This window comes from Botrytis sinoallii, assembly GCF_014898435.1.
Source record: "Botrytis sinoallii strain Bc 23 chromosome Unknown BSIN_020, whole genome shotgun sequence".
In the NCBI taxonomy this organism is placed as follows: Eukaryota; Fungi; Ascomycota; class Leotiomycetes; order Helotiales; family Sclerotiniaceae; genus Botrytis; species Botrytis sinoallii.
In genome coordinates this window covers 434,536-448,439 of record NW_024066047.1, presented here as the reverse complement: position 1 = coordinate 448,439, position 13,904 = coordinate 434,536, and the positions used below count along the sequence as shown (strand labels likewise).

Below are 13,904 nucleotides of genomic sequence, written 5' to 3'. Positions count from 1 at the left end.
CAGTCCTCAAACAACATCGTACTAGATCAGTCAAATCAACTTCAATCCTCAAAAAACATGGCGGAATTCATAACCAATCTCCTAGAAATGGGAGCTGCCAATTTCTACCGAAATACAACAGGAGCTTTCGCACAAATGAAGGATATGGAACTTCAAAAATGGATTCGAATCGTCGCAGTAGTTGGAGCATACCTTCTCATTAGGCCATACTTCATCAATCTTGGTGCGAAGAAGCAAGAGAAAGAATATGCCAAAGCCAGAGCTGAACAGGCCGAACAAAAGGAAAAGGAAAAGCATGTTGGCGCAAATTCCTTTAGAGATTCGGCCAAGGCTTCCGAGGATACCGACAGCGAGGAGGATGCCAAGGCCACTTCGAGTTATGTCAAATGGGGCGGCAAGGCACGAAAGAAGCAAAGACAGGCAATCAGAAAGATTTTGGATCAGGAGGAGATGTTGAGAAAACAACAGCAAGAGGATGATGAGGACAAGGATATTCAGGAATTCTTTGCACGAATTAGGGGTAGATTGTGGAATAGCTTGCTTGGCATAATAAGGGATGTACATTATAAAGGGGGGATTATATATTGTCAATCTTAATATCGAACTTGAACACATCCTCGTTTTCCTGCGAAAATCTCCCTTTATATTTGTTTTGAGAGGACGATGTACTCGCTCCCGATTATCTACTCACGCTATCATGAGATTATTGTATCCCCCTTGAAGGTAGGTCAGCCAGTATAGAGGAAGTAGAAAGGGCATGTTACGAGGAAATCGAGATAAACACGATTGGAAATCTCCAGGGGACCTGCGGCATCTAGTTTGTCAATCCAAAGTCTGGGTGAAAGGGGGGGCAATCTTGGGGCTGTATTCTTACTGGACAGATGTTTGAAATGGAGGGTTGATAAAGCTGTTCTATGGTCCCAATTATCGAGGCAAAATGTTTCCAAGTAGCATTCAATGTACGTCTTTTCAACGATGCCGTTGCTTACATTTTACATTTTACATTGCCTATATTGCTTGTTACTTATTAGATCCACCGCTCTTTAGTACGACATCACCAGATCGCTTTATTATCCTATTAGCATTCTTCTACTGGTAGATTATATTCGTATGCAACTTTCCAGCTCCTTCTTTTACATGTAGGATCTTTGTGCAGTGAATATCATTTGAATGGTCGAATGAGGGGTCATGAAGAATTTTAGCCGCATGGAAAAAATGTCTGTGTGCGATAACCCACCATAGATGTCTCAGAAAAGGAGGAATCCAGTCATCACTCGTAATTCGTTCCGTCATATCCTACTTCAAACTCTCAATACACGCAAAGTAAACTATTACTATCACTACCACTACCACTGCCAACATCGCTAATAATACCTATTTATACGAATTGATAGTGGTGAGCTATTACGAGAGACAACAATAATAATAATCCTGAATATCCACATATCAAAGATTGAGGGCATTGTCTTAATTTTATCATCTTTCATTCCATCTAATAATACTCACTCAAATCGCATGGACACAAGCTTCATAGCTCATAAGTCCTCTTGATCCAACAACACCATAGAATCAACTAGCTCAAAATTTACACATACCGGCATGGAAAGACCTGATAGACGACAAGAAAGGGATGTCAATGAATTGTTGGCAAATGGATTCTTCCGAACTTCTAGAGCAAGAAGTCCTTCGCCGTATGTTTTCTCCCACCAAGTTTCCCCGGAGGGTTTGATGGTCCGCTAAATCATTATTTAGCTATAGCTATAGAAGAAGAACTCCCAGCCCTCCTCCACAAAACAATTATACATCTAGCTTCCTGGGCACCTCCGATCGTGATGCTGGACGTGCAAGAAGCAGAAGTCGTATTCGACATAGAGGACCACCTCCACCGAGACCAACAGTAGAAGATGAGGCCATTTCACTATCACGAGAATCTGCACCATCTTCTGTTTCCTCATACGATCCTCCTTGTCGTGGTGTTATCGATCAATACCCTATCATACTCGAGTCTGATGTCAGTGAGAGTGAGGCTGAGAGATTACATGCTGCGCCAAGACCGAAAGAATCAAGGGACTGTGATGACAATTCCGAACGACGTTTTGTTCTTGTTCCAGGAACCGATACAAGCTCTAACAATGAATCAGCCAATCAGTATAGAAATGAAGATAGGCAACCCAGAGGCAGACCGGAACAAGCTAGATCAGAACGCCAATCCGCACCAAATGGGGACGAGCATGAGAGGAACAAAATCAACAACGAGCCGGTGCTAAAGCCCCATCCATTGGAAAGGAGAAGAAGTAGGCAAGAATTGCCAAGTATACAGACAAAAGTCCCTCGAGATATTCCGTCAAAGTACCGAAGGAGCGCGTCTGCATATGGTTCCAGGAATAATGACGAAACTCCAAAAGCTCAAGATGTTCCTCATACTTCGACTGGCGAATACTTCCTCTCTCCTAATATGATGCACACTCCTAGGGGCCAGAAAGAGTCTTTCGAATCCGTTGCGCAGCCCGTCCCTCGACACCACTCATTACAAGAGAACTCGAGAAAACGCGGCAATTCTATAAATGAGAAAAGAAATAGTGAAAGCAACTTTCCTAATAGTATATCGCGATCGGGAACACCACTCGCAGCAAAGAGGGACAGTGGAAATTTTGAGATGCCTTCAAGATCAAGGCGGAATTCAAACGACAGAACTGTACAATCACAGCCCACACCTGAAGATGTAAAACGATTCGAGCGACTAAGATCTGGCAAGTCGGAGCGAGGATCCGGATCAGAACGTGCACGCTCTCCTAAAAGATCGGCTACTTCCAACTTGCAGTATTGTAGCAGCAGTGAAGATGATCTTGCAGACAGTGGTTCCGAGCGAGATTCTCAACGAGGTTCTGGGTGTAGACGGCGTGAACACCGCAGGACTAAAGATTTACGGCCAGAAGATGACTATGAGCGTCGGGTAGACTCGCCAAGGTCAAATAGGTCATCAAATCACTCTAAACTTTCATCTCCACTTCCTTCTCCAAAGCTTTCTCCCAATCAATTGCCTAGGACAGAGCCATTTGAAAGAGCAGAGACGTTCCCACAAGGTCGCAGACCTAGTTCAAGACCCATTTCTCCTTTATATGGCCCACAAGAGATTCACCACTCGGAGAGACTTAATCCTTTGAGCCCAGGTTTAGTCCCAAGACCATCTTCTCGTCAGTCAAGTGTCCCAGGCTCAATATCAACGCCACAGATGCAACAAATTCCGGCACCTTTCCCTCTTCCAATTCCTGTTCCAACTAGAATCGACTTACACTCCCCAGGCGAGACTCGACGCACACCAACTGTGACTCAGTATCAGGAAGATCGTCCAGCTAGTACACGACCAGCTCCGAACGATAAGCCCTATTGGCAACCTCCCCCTTTTCAACCTCCTCAGATCCCTTCAAATAAACTAGAGAGACCTGTCGGTAGCTATCGTCGTTATTCGGAAGATGTAGGACGAGATGGCGTTGCGCCACTCCCATCGTGCCCGAGAATGAATCCTACTACTGGCTATCAAGATTGGTTGACGCTTCCTCAGTGTCCCAACTTCGACATTTGTCCAAGTTGCTTCAACTCGATCATAGCACCAACAGGATTTCGAGACCACTTTATACCCGCCCCTCGCAGACCAGACATTGCAATCATATGCGATTTTGGCAGTTCGCCCTGGTATCGAATAGCATGGCTTTTAACGCTGAAGGAGCGAAGAAACGATCTCGGTCTTTTCTATGGTCTCGCGAATGTGGGGGCGGTTGAGGCACCCTGCCCTGGAAAACGCGAAGCGTTTAACAGATCATGGAACTCAATCATCGACCCCAAGACAGGCTTACCAATCAAAAACTTTGATGTTTGTCACTCATGCGTTAGATCGGTCGAAATACTTCTTCCTCCCATCCGTGGTGCATTTGTTCGTACCATCGAAACAGATTATTCTAGCTCCATTCCCCGCATATGCGACCTTCGTTTTGACAGTAAACGCTTCGTTCAATATTTCGATGCTCTAGAAACTACTGCAGATGATGCTGCTTACCACAACTCTTCCCCCGATACCCGCACTCTTGCTAAACTCGCCCGCAAATTTTCCATTCTAGAAGAATGTCAACAAGCTACCGATCTTCCTGACCGCCGCTGGTACATGATCACTCAATTGCCCGAATTTACCGTCTGCGAAGAATGTTTTGACGATGTTATCCTCCCAGAACTAGAAGATGGAAAGGCAATCCCACTCATGTTCAACAAAACTCCACAGCGAATACAAAAAGCTAGTTGTCAATTATATTCTCCAAGAATGAGAGTCATTTTCCAGAAAGCTTGTAACTCGGATGATTATATGCTTTTGGCTACCAAGGCGAGAGAGAGAAGAAATGCAGAGTTGGCCTGGAAAGTTAATGTAGCGGCTACCAAGAGGCAGAGTAGGGAGAGTATGGTTGCGAATCCAGGAATAGGGAGAGAGATTCAGAGATTGAATGATGAGTGGAGGAAATGGGAATGAAGTGTCGAGGAGTCATTCGATTTGAATCAGCAATGGTTTGGTGAAAGGTACGGGGATTGGATCTGATGAGATTTATCTGCGATATTTAAATTGGAAATTTCGCATTAGTTTGGATGTTGAAAACGCGCTTGCTTGGCTACACATGAGTAAGATGGAATCGGAATTACGGAAGAATGATTGGATGATGACGCCACGAACTTAAAATCCATGAACAGCTGGAGATGAGTAGACGAATGATGAGCAATGAACAATGAACAGACGAATAAATGCATTCATGATAAGATTGGATGGATTGGATAGGATAGGATACCAAATATGTATGAAGATTTAGCTTACGACGCGAAATGATACCAAGACTTTTACTCTGCACAATTGAACTGGACCAGTGAGAAGAACAATAAGAGATACAGATACTATTGTTTCTTCAAAATGTTGAGTGCTGAATTTTCAGATATCTCATCACTACCACGAAATATCAAAATTTTAGATCGCATCAATAAAAAATAGGCGGCGAGATATCGTTTCAAGCAATGAGATAAAATTAGTCTACTCAATAATCTCTGCTTACAACTCTGATACTTCGTTGAATCAAACCCTTCGACGAAACCAAACCCCTCTGACAAACCCAGTCCATGTAATAAACTTATTTCCCCTAACCGACTCAATTCCTCCTCCCTCTATCCCCACATAAACAGGTACTACACCTGAATGCCGAACCAACCTCAATCTCATAATCAATAACCTTGTTAAATCAGTATTATATTCATCGAGTCATGAAGACCTACATACCATCACTCAAGTCTAATTCATCCAAGAGCAAGTCAACGACCTCTGCTCTGACCTTCTTAGTTGGACTGGTTGAACCACTCGCCGTTCCAGAAACAACTCTCTTCTTTCTTCTCTCCATCTCATATTTAATGTTCTTGGCTCTCTCTATCTCTTGTATCTCTCTCTGGACCTTTGTTGAGCCATTTCTAGAAAGTTCGTGTTTAAACGCGCCCATATCTGCGGATTTCTTGCTACGCAAGGGGAATTTTATATCGAGGGGCTTGGCTTCAGGAGCAGTATGTTTCTCACATGAGTGGTTGCTGAGATTAATGACATCTTGCTCACGACGGATGCAAGTGGCCTTGGTGGCTTCTTCTTCGCGACGATCTGATCCGCAGGAAGCAGCCCAATCAGTGTGAAGTTGTGGATCATTGGCCCATGACTTCCCAGCCATATGCTTGGGATCATTCAAATCAAACAATCGCTTAGTATGCTCCCATTCTGCGATCATCTTAATTCCGAGGCCTGTGGAAGGAGCACCAGTCTTATTCTGTTCGAGGACTTGTTCATGATATTTGTTGAGGAAGTTGCAGATGATTTTTCTTTCCTCGTTAGTGACTTCGGGTGAATCACAAAGTTTGAAGAGGATTTTTTCGATGCTCCATGCGGAATCACCGGCGAGGACCCAGGGGATAGATTCTCGAAAGATGCCATTCTTAAAAGCACGCTTGTGAATGCTGTGAAGAACGTACCAGCGGTAGAATCTGACAAAAGGAAGCTCCTGTTGTTGGTTGATTTCTTTGAATGCTGACTTCTGTAATGAATTAGACCAAATTTGAGATCTTGGTGCTGGAATATGTGATGGAATTGCAGATGCTGATATATGACTTGACGAGACGAGACGAGACTTTTTAGTACCCTCGTCTGTATCCATGTTGAATATTTAGAAATTAAAACTTCAATAGATGAGACTACTTAATCTCCGCACTTATGTTGGGCATATGAAGGACTGATATGGCAGGTGTAGAAATGATACTTTTGTATTGTATATTGGAATTGATGGAGAGGTATGGATGAAGTGAAGGAGATGTGACTTTTCAAGCTTGTAATTTGTACTACGATTGAAAGTTTTGGGGCTTTGGGTTGAGTAATTAAAACTTCTTATCATTCTTCCGTGTGTGTTGACATTGAAAGTATCGATACAGGACGTATTGGGTTGAGGAGATGAGACTCGTCAGTTTTGGGGACTTTATCGAACATTGAAAGTCTTGATGATGGGAAACGGAAGAAAGATCTTAAATCTAGAGCGAAGGAAGGAAAGAAGACTTACGAGTCTTATCGTCTCCGGGTCAGTCGATTGTGGAGTCATATTTCTTGCGAATCGTGGATCTGTTGGTTCGACTGTGTTAGAGATGATATGAGCAAGTATGCCAGGAGACGATGGCATGAATGAAACATTTAGAAAATAGAACTTACAACACATGTCCTGATGTGCTACCCAGTGCATTTAAGATTATTTAAGACGAGAGATGATGGATCCAATTTGATAGTAAAGCAAAGAAAAGGAATGAGAAGTGATGTGAAGTGATGCGAAGCAAATTGTAGTGTTCTGTAAGTAACAAGATTGTGTTGTAGTGTTTAGGAAAATGAAGAGATGAAGAGAGCAAAATCATCTTAGTGACCTAGTTATGTTGGACGTTCCTTCCTTCTCTGAATATTTCGTCAGGTACGAAGGATGTGTAAATAGGAAGGCACATCCGACGACTACATCTTATCTCGAAGTTTCTTGAATTCAAGCAGCAGTTGAAAAGAATCCAGCGACCATGATAATAAATACAGAATATGTTATTACCGCGTCTATGAATGATTCTCATGATCTCATCGCATCGACACAACATAGACATCACTAACCGCCCTTATGTGTAAACAGGAAAAGTAGGAAAGAACAACTAAAGCGCCTTCGAAGTTCTTCGTGATACAGATACATTCAAACAATCATAAAGCAACAAGAGTATGTATGCACCGAAACACTACCAAAACCAAAAGTCCTATCCGATCTCTCATCTTTCCAACTTTAAAACTTCATTCGGAACTTCAACTTATCCCCGTCGACTATCTCTTTCTCTCGGCTCATGATTTCCGCCATATCCCAATTACAACTGAGGTACCTACCAGCGAGCCACTTTCTCTTTTGAGAGGTCAAATATGGAATTGTGTCGGCAGCAAGTTCTGGGGTATCTATGAGAACTATTGGATGTAAATCGGTACAACGCCTTGAAAACTAAAGCTGCAAACCGCCTATGCAATCAATACAGGCATAATTGCATTGGAGATTCCTTTGAGAACGAAGAAGGAAAGTTGGCTTATCTTACGTTCACGATAATCTTCTGGCAATGCTTTTGACAGATCAGTCACCACAGCTCCAGGATGCACAGAATATGCCAGTACTAAGAGATCAATCATTAGTATACCATCCTAAAACTCAGTCACACCAACAAAGGAAACAGAAAACTGTAACTCACAATCTTGATCCGCATACTCAACACACAATGTTTCCGTGAACTTCACAAGCGCGAATTTCGACATCTGATACCCACTCATCCCAGGGCTCATGAGTAGAGCCGCCACACTCGACAGATTCACAATGGTCTTATCGCCACCATCTGTCTTCAGTAACAATGGCAATAAGCACTTGGTGACCCAGTACACTCCTCTCAAGTTGATTTCCAGATTCATCCACCATTCATCTTTATCTCCAACCACTATATTCGTTGCGGTAGAAAAATACCCCGCATTGTTAATCAGAATATCCAATCGACCGAACGTCGTCTCGATAGATTTAACAGCCTCTGCGACGCTTGCAAAATCCAGTACATCAAGCTTCAGAGCAAGAATGTTTGGAACGGGAGTATTTGCTGATTTACAAACTTCCTCGATTTCTCTTTCCACAGAAGCCAAGGAAGCTCGTGCGCTGATAATAAGACCAGACACACCGGATTTGGCATATGAGAGGGCAATTGCACGACCAATCCCTTTTGATGCTCCATTTATAAAAACTACTTTGCCACTATGGCTTGAAGCTTTAGGACTAATTGCGGCGTAGGTATCATTGTAGAATATCTTTGTGAAGTTCTGGCCTAGGGTTGAAAGAGATCAGTTATCTTAAATTTGGTATGGAATTTTTGGTATCTTACCACTTTCGGCGGGAAATAGTGAACTGGAAGACATTTTGACCGAAGAGATGACTTGTAAAGATTACTATGTTCGGCTTGAATATATTTATTGAGAAAATCTCGAGAAGATCATTTATTGATTCTATTGAAGTTAATTGTTGAACTCTTGGAACTACTGTGCTGAATGACGGGGAGTTACCAGATTAAATAAATGTACTTCCAAGTACCACCGTACCCCGTCCATAACCATTACGAGAAAGATAACGTCTCATCACCGGCAACATAGATGACCTCCATACTCAAGACGAAATGACGATCAATTAGCAATCAGCTAAACACCAGGTCTCAAACCACCTAAATCCGATAACCCCGTCCGACTCCGGAACGAAATCCACGCTGCTTTGGAGAGCAAGTCCCTCAATGCAACCAAAGCCTCACCGGAACAAAATCATCTACCAATGCACACTCGGGACATGTCGCAAACTTTGAGGTTTCCCCAAAAAATACTCCATATATTATGGATGCGCCGGACTAAGTTGACGTGCCAAATGACGAGCCATCTGGAATATCGCTGAATGAGCCCGGGCAACCCGGTTTTTTTCCCCCATCAGAGGCCAATCAAATGAGGTATATCATGAAGTATATTGACTGCCCCACTATGCTAGTCGTCTACAACTGCTGTGTCCACTTTAAGATCAAGTGGAGTGCTAGATCCCACGTGAAATCCTGGTTGCCGAGAGGGATACACGAGAATAGGGGCATAGCGGAAACGCAATGCTATGCAGTAAAGCCCCTCTCTATGAGGATACCGAGTGTTATCCTGATACAAGGGTTTCAAGGATATAGATCATTTTTGAACTTTAAAAGTTTCGAGACCCAAAAGTATATATCCTTGACTAGAGATTATGCTTATAAAGAGACTATCCTTATAAAGAGATCATGCTTATAAAGAACTTATGCTTATAGAAAATGGACCCACAACAACTCCTCATTCGAACGCACTGGGACTCTGAAAGTCGTATAACACTTGAAGTGAAGATTACCAATCCAAAGCATAAGAAATATATACAGACTCACTCTCTCACTCACTCACCATCCATATATTCATCCCATATCCCCATCACCCATCCCATCACCCATCCCATCACCCATCCCATCTAATCACCACAGAGAAAACCCACCCACTAGGTAGGTACCTACTAGGGAGGTTGCGTAGTACATATCCAAAGTATGTACTTATCACCAATTTTCTAATCGGTATGGGATATCATAATCGCCATCTTCGATTACTACACCTCACCAGTCCACTTCCATCGAAAATCCACACCCAAGAATCTCCGCACCTCCTCCCCAGTCAAATCTCCAGCGTAGACCCCGCTCCAGAGAAAAATCGCACAGCTACGCCAATAATATTTAACTTTCCGATGAGAAGAGCAAACTTGGTTATGTTTACTCAACATGCAGATTGTTGCGAGGTTCTCGCATCCCAGAGTTCTTCTGCTGTGGGCTGTGAGATTTCCACTCATAAGTGTACCTAATCGTCTGTTCGTTCTGTCGTAGCTGATGATATGATTCCAATTTCCCATTGACAAGCAACACTACTCAGCATTCCTTTTCTTTTCTTTCCCGCAATAAAAGCAAGATCCACGACGCAAAGCGCATTCATCACCAAAAGACCCAAAACCCACCCACTGAGATTCAATAATTTTCATTTATCGTATAAACCACTAATTAGGCTAAAAAATCATTTTTTCAGTTATTATTCTAGAAACCGACGCCATCAAAACTTATGATGCATCTAGCAAGCAGCAATTAATAAACTTCATAAGTTCATTATATCATGGGTATTTCCAAGTCCCTCACTATACATCCCGACCATGTAAAACGCCCCTCATATGCAATTAGCCACTCTCCGCCACTCTCGCCTTCATTTTTAGAACCCTTATTCCACCCCGCTCACAAAATGCTCCTCCGTTTATTACTTAACATACTGTAACTGCTCGCCGTTCTCGATTTCAGCTTTGTGACAGAGCCTATTCTGCTTTTCAGCTCAAAACTCGAAGGTTCAAAGACACTGCTACTATTCCCCTCCTTCAGATAGAAGTGACTTGAATTTTCTTCATGATGAACATGGAAATCAACATTCAACTGATCACCTTGTGGACCAGCGCCACAACTTCCACCTAATCGCTGAGAAGGAGGACTATTAACCGCCAGAGCAAATAAATTTTGTGTTTCGGTAAAATCGGTGACGAGACCGCGTTGACGGATAAAGTAACCGAGACAGAATATATTGGTGAGAAAGACGAGAAGGAGAACAACGTAAAACATGTTTTGCCAGCGAACAGCCGGGCCGGAGGTGTAGGATTGACTGGAGATTGATGCGTTAAATGGTTCGTAGACGCCGGGACTTACGATTTCGTTTGTACCGGTGTATCCCATATAATGTCTGTAGGTCGCACCTTGAGCACTGATCAACAAAGTACAGCCAGATAGCGAAGCGAGGGCTTCTGCGAGACTGGGTAACGTGGTATTCAGGCTAGGAGCTGTCGGGACGAACTGTGTAAGTAATCGAGAAATAGAAGCGTTATCATTTGAAATTCCAGTGTTGAGAGACAATGTAAGTGCCCATTCCGAAATGATGTTTCGAAAATCTTGTTGTCGACCTGGAGGAGGTGGTGGTGGGTTGTAGGATTTGTCATAAGCGATCTCATCGTTGGGATCTTCGCAAGTGTTTTCTAAAATTCCACCTACTCCAGAAGCCGAATATGTCGTGCTACAGTCGGTTGCAAGAAAGGAACCTAGCGAATGATTGTTAGCAATTCAGCTATCGCAATCTTCACCTGCTTATAACATTGTATATCTATTACTGGCTCGCATTGAATTTGAAAATCGAGTCACGAGGATAAAGGATTAAAGAAACAAGGACGTGAGGAGTACTTACTCATTTCGCACACAGTGTAGTCGGCTGTGGCATTTGATTTCGCAAGAATGTATATGTAGTCGCTCATGTACACTGATATATTGGTCATAGTATTGTAGTCGATAGGCAACTACAGGGGTTAGCCGATACAGACACACAAAGTTATACAGCGTAAGCTTACCATTGGAAAACTGGAGGTTGTTTTCCATCTACGCCCCACCCAAATATATCATCCACCGCAGTGCTATTGAGATAGTCCTGGCCTGGCTGTAGATTGATATCCAATGTGTAACCACTCCAAGCCATTTTCTGGCCTGGAATATTTGGAGAGTCTGTTGTGATTGCATTAGGCCAGTCAACATAAATGATTGGCGAGAGTTCTGTTTTATTCATGTTGACACATAAAACATTGATAGTGGGGCTCACTACCGATGCTTTAACTTTGTATTCTCCTACACCTTCAAGATCAGAAGGTTGTAGGATTCCATTGATTGAATCAGTCGCAGCGGAAATGACACCAGCGTGCGGCATAGCAAGAGTAACATTGTTAACAATACGATTGTACTTTTCATAACTGGCAGCCATATCGCTAGTATCGGTACGAATCCACGATGCTTTAACAGTAGTATTGTCATAAAGGTTGGCTGTCACAATTGGGCGGTCTGCCAGCTTAGATGAGTTACCTTTTCCTCCAGCACCAGCAATGTCGGCCCAAGTACGAACATACTCAAGGAAATTATGATAGGCTAAGAAGTTAGCGTATTCTAGAAATAGCCTGCTTGGGGATTTGCACACCTTCTCCAGCGTGATCGATGTCCACACAAGTGGAAGCGGAGTATTCCGAATCCATTTCTTTTGTGATTGGAGTTTCGCAATTCTGTGCAACATAATAAGGATTTCCATAGCTTGTTTGGACCAATCCTTTCATTACTGCATGCTCCCACTTGCCAAACTGGAGACTAGGACTAACGATGGCATCTGATGCCGTGGTATAGAACATAGCTACAAAAGCTGCCGTCAACGTAATAGCTCCCAAGATTGACCATGCGGCTCTTCGCAAAATTTTAGGATTTGTGATCATGAATCCTGGTTGGATGACCTAAAAGTGGCAGTTAATATCAGACAAACATTCCACACAATCAAAATATCTAAGCCTCAAAGGAAAAACTCAACATCAAACAAAGTAAAAAGCAAACCTACCCAAGTTCGCATTGTCAACTCTGCAACAGTGACACCATCAGAGTTCCTAACAAGAGACCTCCGACTTAAGACTTGGCCGAGGAAATTAACAAATATAGTGACGAAAGATAACTCAATACTCTTCGCAAAACCGGCAAACAGAATCGAAGCAGTCGACGGCGTCAACGAACCATTAGTTTTGATATGCTCACCATATCGCGGCCGAAGAACAGCTATGAAAAACCAAATCCCGGAAAATATGGTTGAATATATGCAGAGGCATAGAACGGATATTGACGTCCAACTTCTGACACGCGAATGAATATCATTGTTCGCTGCACACCCACATCCAATATGTTTCTCGTCGTGTACATGATCTTCATGGATACTGCTCAACCTTGACATATTCGGGGTGTCAAAAGACTGGTCCAGACTCTCCGTGAAAGCTGAAATCTTTCCCCTAGAAATATCTTGTTCATCCAGAGACTCATTGTTGCGTCTTTGCCCTTGGTCCACGTCCAAAAAGTCTCCTCCCCCACCATATGTATTATTTTCCGTCCACGTTGGAGATGCCAGTAAACGATTTGTCGAAGTTGCAGGAGAGGTCATCAAAGATGCAGACCCAATTGGCGGGCTATAAAATCCGCTCCGGGGACTGGGCGGACTTGGCGATTTGCGACTCGCAGAGGTAGGCATTCGAGATATTCCTAATCCTTGAGACATGTTCGCAGATTCAGACGATTCGCCCTCGACGGTTAAGGGAATTGTAGAGTAAGGTGTATTTTCTTGAACATTTTCGAGATTTGGAGAAAATTGAACTGAACCTTGGGAGTCCATTCTGCGATATCCGTGTCGTTGATGGGTCAATCTCGGTGGACTGGTTGATACCGAAGAAGATGCGACGCCGGTTGCATTATCTGAAAGATCGATGTCCCTTGATTTTAATATACTTTTTCGCTCAGCCGGACTGGCACTCATGTTGAGTGAATGTGGATTGTTTCAAATTTTAGTCGTGATTCTAAATTCCTCCCTTCTCTGTCTGTTTCTCTTTCTTTTTCTTTTTGTTCACAGTTTTGAGTGTATCTTGCAAATTGTTTGCGGATCGATATCTCGTATCGTATCAGTAGTGTAACAGGAGATCGACAGAGAACGGCATATCAATCATTATGGAATAATGAGACGTCAAGCAGGTTGGTACTGATACTACCACGATAGCAAGCAATGCTTAAAGGTCTGCGCCACAAAGATACCAGAACAGAAAAACAAAAGCAAAGGGGAGCAAAGTAAAAGCCTACCTCACCTACCTACCTCTCTTACTTTATCCGCCAACCTTTACGAGTAACTA

General features: G+C 43.1%; 5 protein-coding genes across 5 annotated transcripts; 2 read left to right on the top strand and 3 right to left on the bottom strand.

The window, feature by feature from the left end:
- Positions 1-57: 57 nt before the first annotated feature.
- Positions 58-597, top strand: EAF02_009547 (uncharacterized protein; the record flags this gene model as incomplete). Its single annotated transcript, XM_038905595.1, has 1 exon — positions 58-597. One exon carries the CDS (start codon positions 58-60, stop codon positions 595-597), a length of 540 nt encoding a protein of 179 aa, XP_038754653.1.
- A 1,002-nt stretch (positions 598-1,599) lies between these two features.
- Positions 1,600-4,516, top strand: EAF02_009546 (uncharacterized protein; the record flags this gene model as incomplete). The annotated part of the gene is made up of 2 exons (XM_038905594.1): positions 1,600-1,691; positions 1,753-4,516. The coding sequence occupies 2 exons, from the start codon at positions 1,600-1,602 to the stop codon at positions 4,514-4,516; spliced, it is 2,856 nt and encodes a 951-aa protein (XP_038754652.1).
- A 781-nt stretch (positions 4,517-5,297) lies between these two features.
- Positions 5,298-6,218, bottom strand: EAF02_009545 (uncharacterized protein; the record flags this gene model as incomplete). Its single annotated transcript, XM_038905593.1, has 1 exon — positions 5,298-6,218. The coding sequence occupies one exon, from the start codon at positions 6,216-6,218 to the stop codon at positions 5,298-5,300; it is 921 nt and encodes a 306-aa protein (XP_038754651.1).
- A 1,347-nt stretch (positions 6,219-7,565) lies between these two features.
- Positions 7,566-8,512, bottom strand: EAF02_009544 (uncharacterized protein; the record flags this gene model as incomplete). The annotated part of the gene is made up of 4 exons (XM_038905592.1): positions 7,566-7,582; positions 7,657-7,731; positions 7,807-8,421; positions 8,479-8,512. 4 exons carry the CDS (start codon positions 8,510-8,512, stop codon positions 7,566-7,568), a joined length of 741 nt encoding a protein of 246 aa, XP_038754650.1.
- A 1,478-nt stretch (positions 8,513-9,990) lies between these two features.
- EAF02_009543 (uncharacterized protein) lies at positions 9,991-13,537 on the bottom strand (the record flags this gene model as incomplete). The annotated part of the gene is made up of 5 exons (XM_038905591.1): positions 9,991-11,258; positions 11,402-11,510; positions 11,573-12,126; positions 12,176-12,479; positions 12,581-13,537. 5 exons carry the CDS (start codon positions 13,535-13,537, stop codon positions 10,414-10,416), a joined length of 2,769 nt encoding a protein of 922 aa, XP_038754649.1. The 3' UTR covers positions 9,991-10,413.
- Positions 13,538-13,904: the final 367 nt, after the last annotated feature.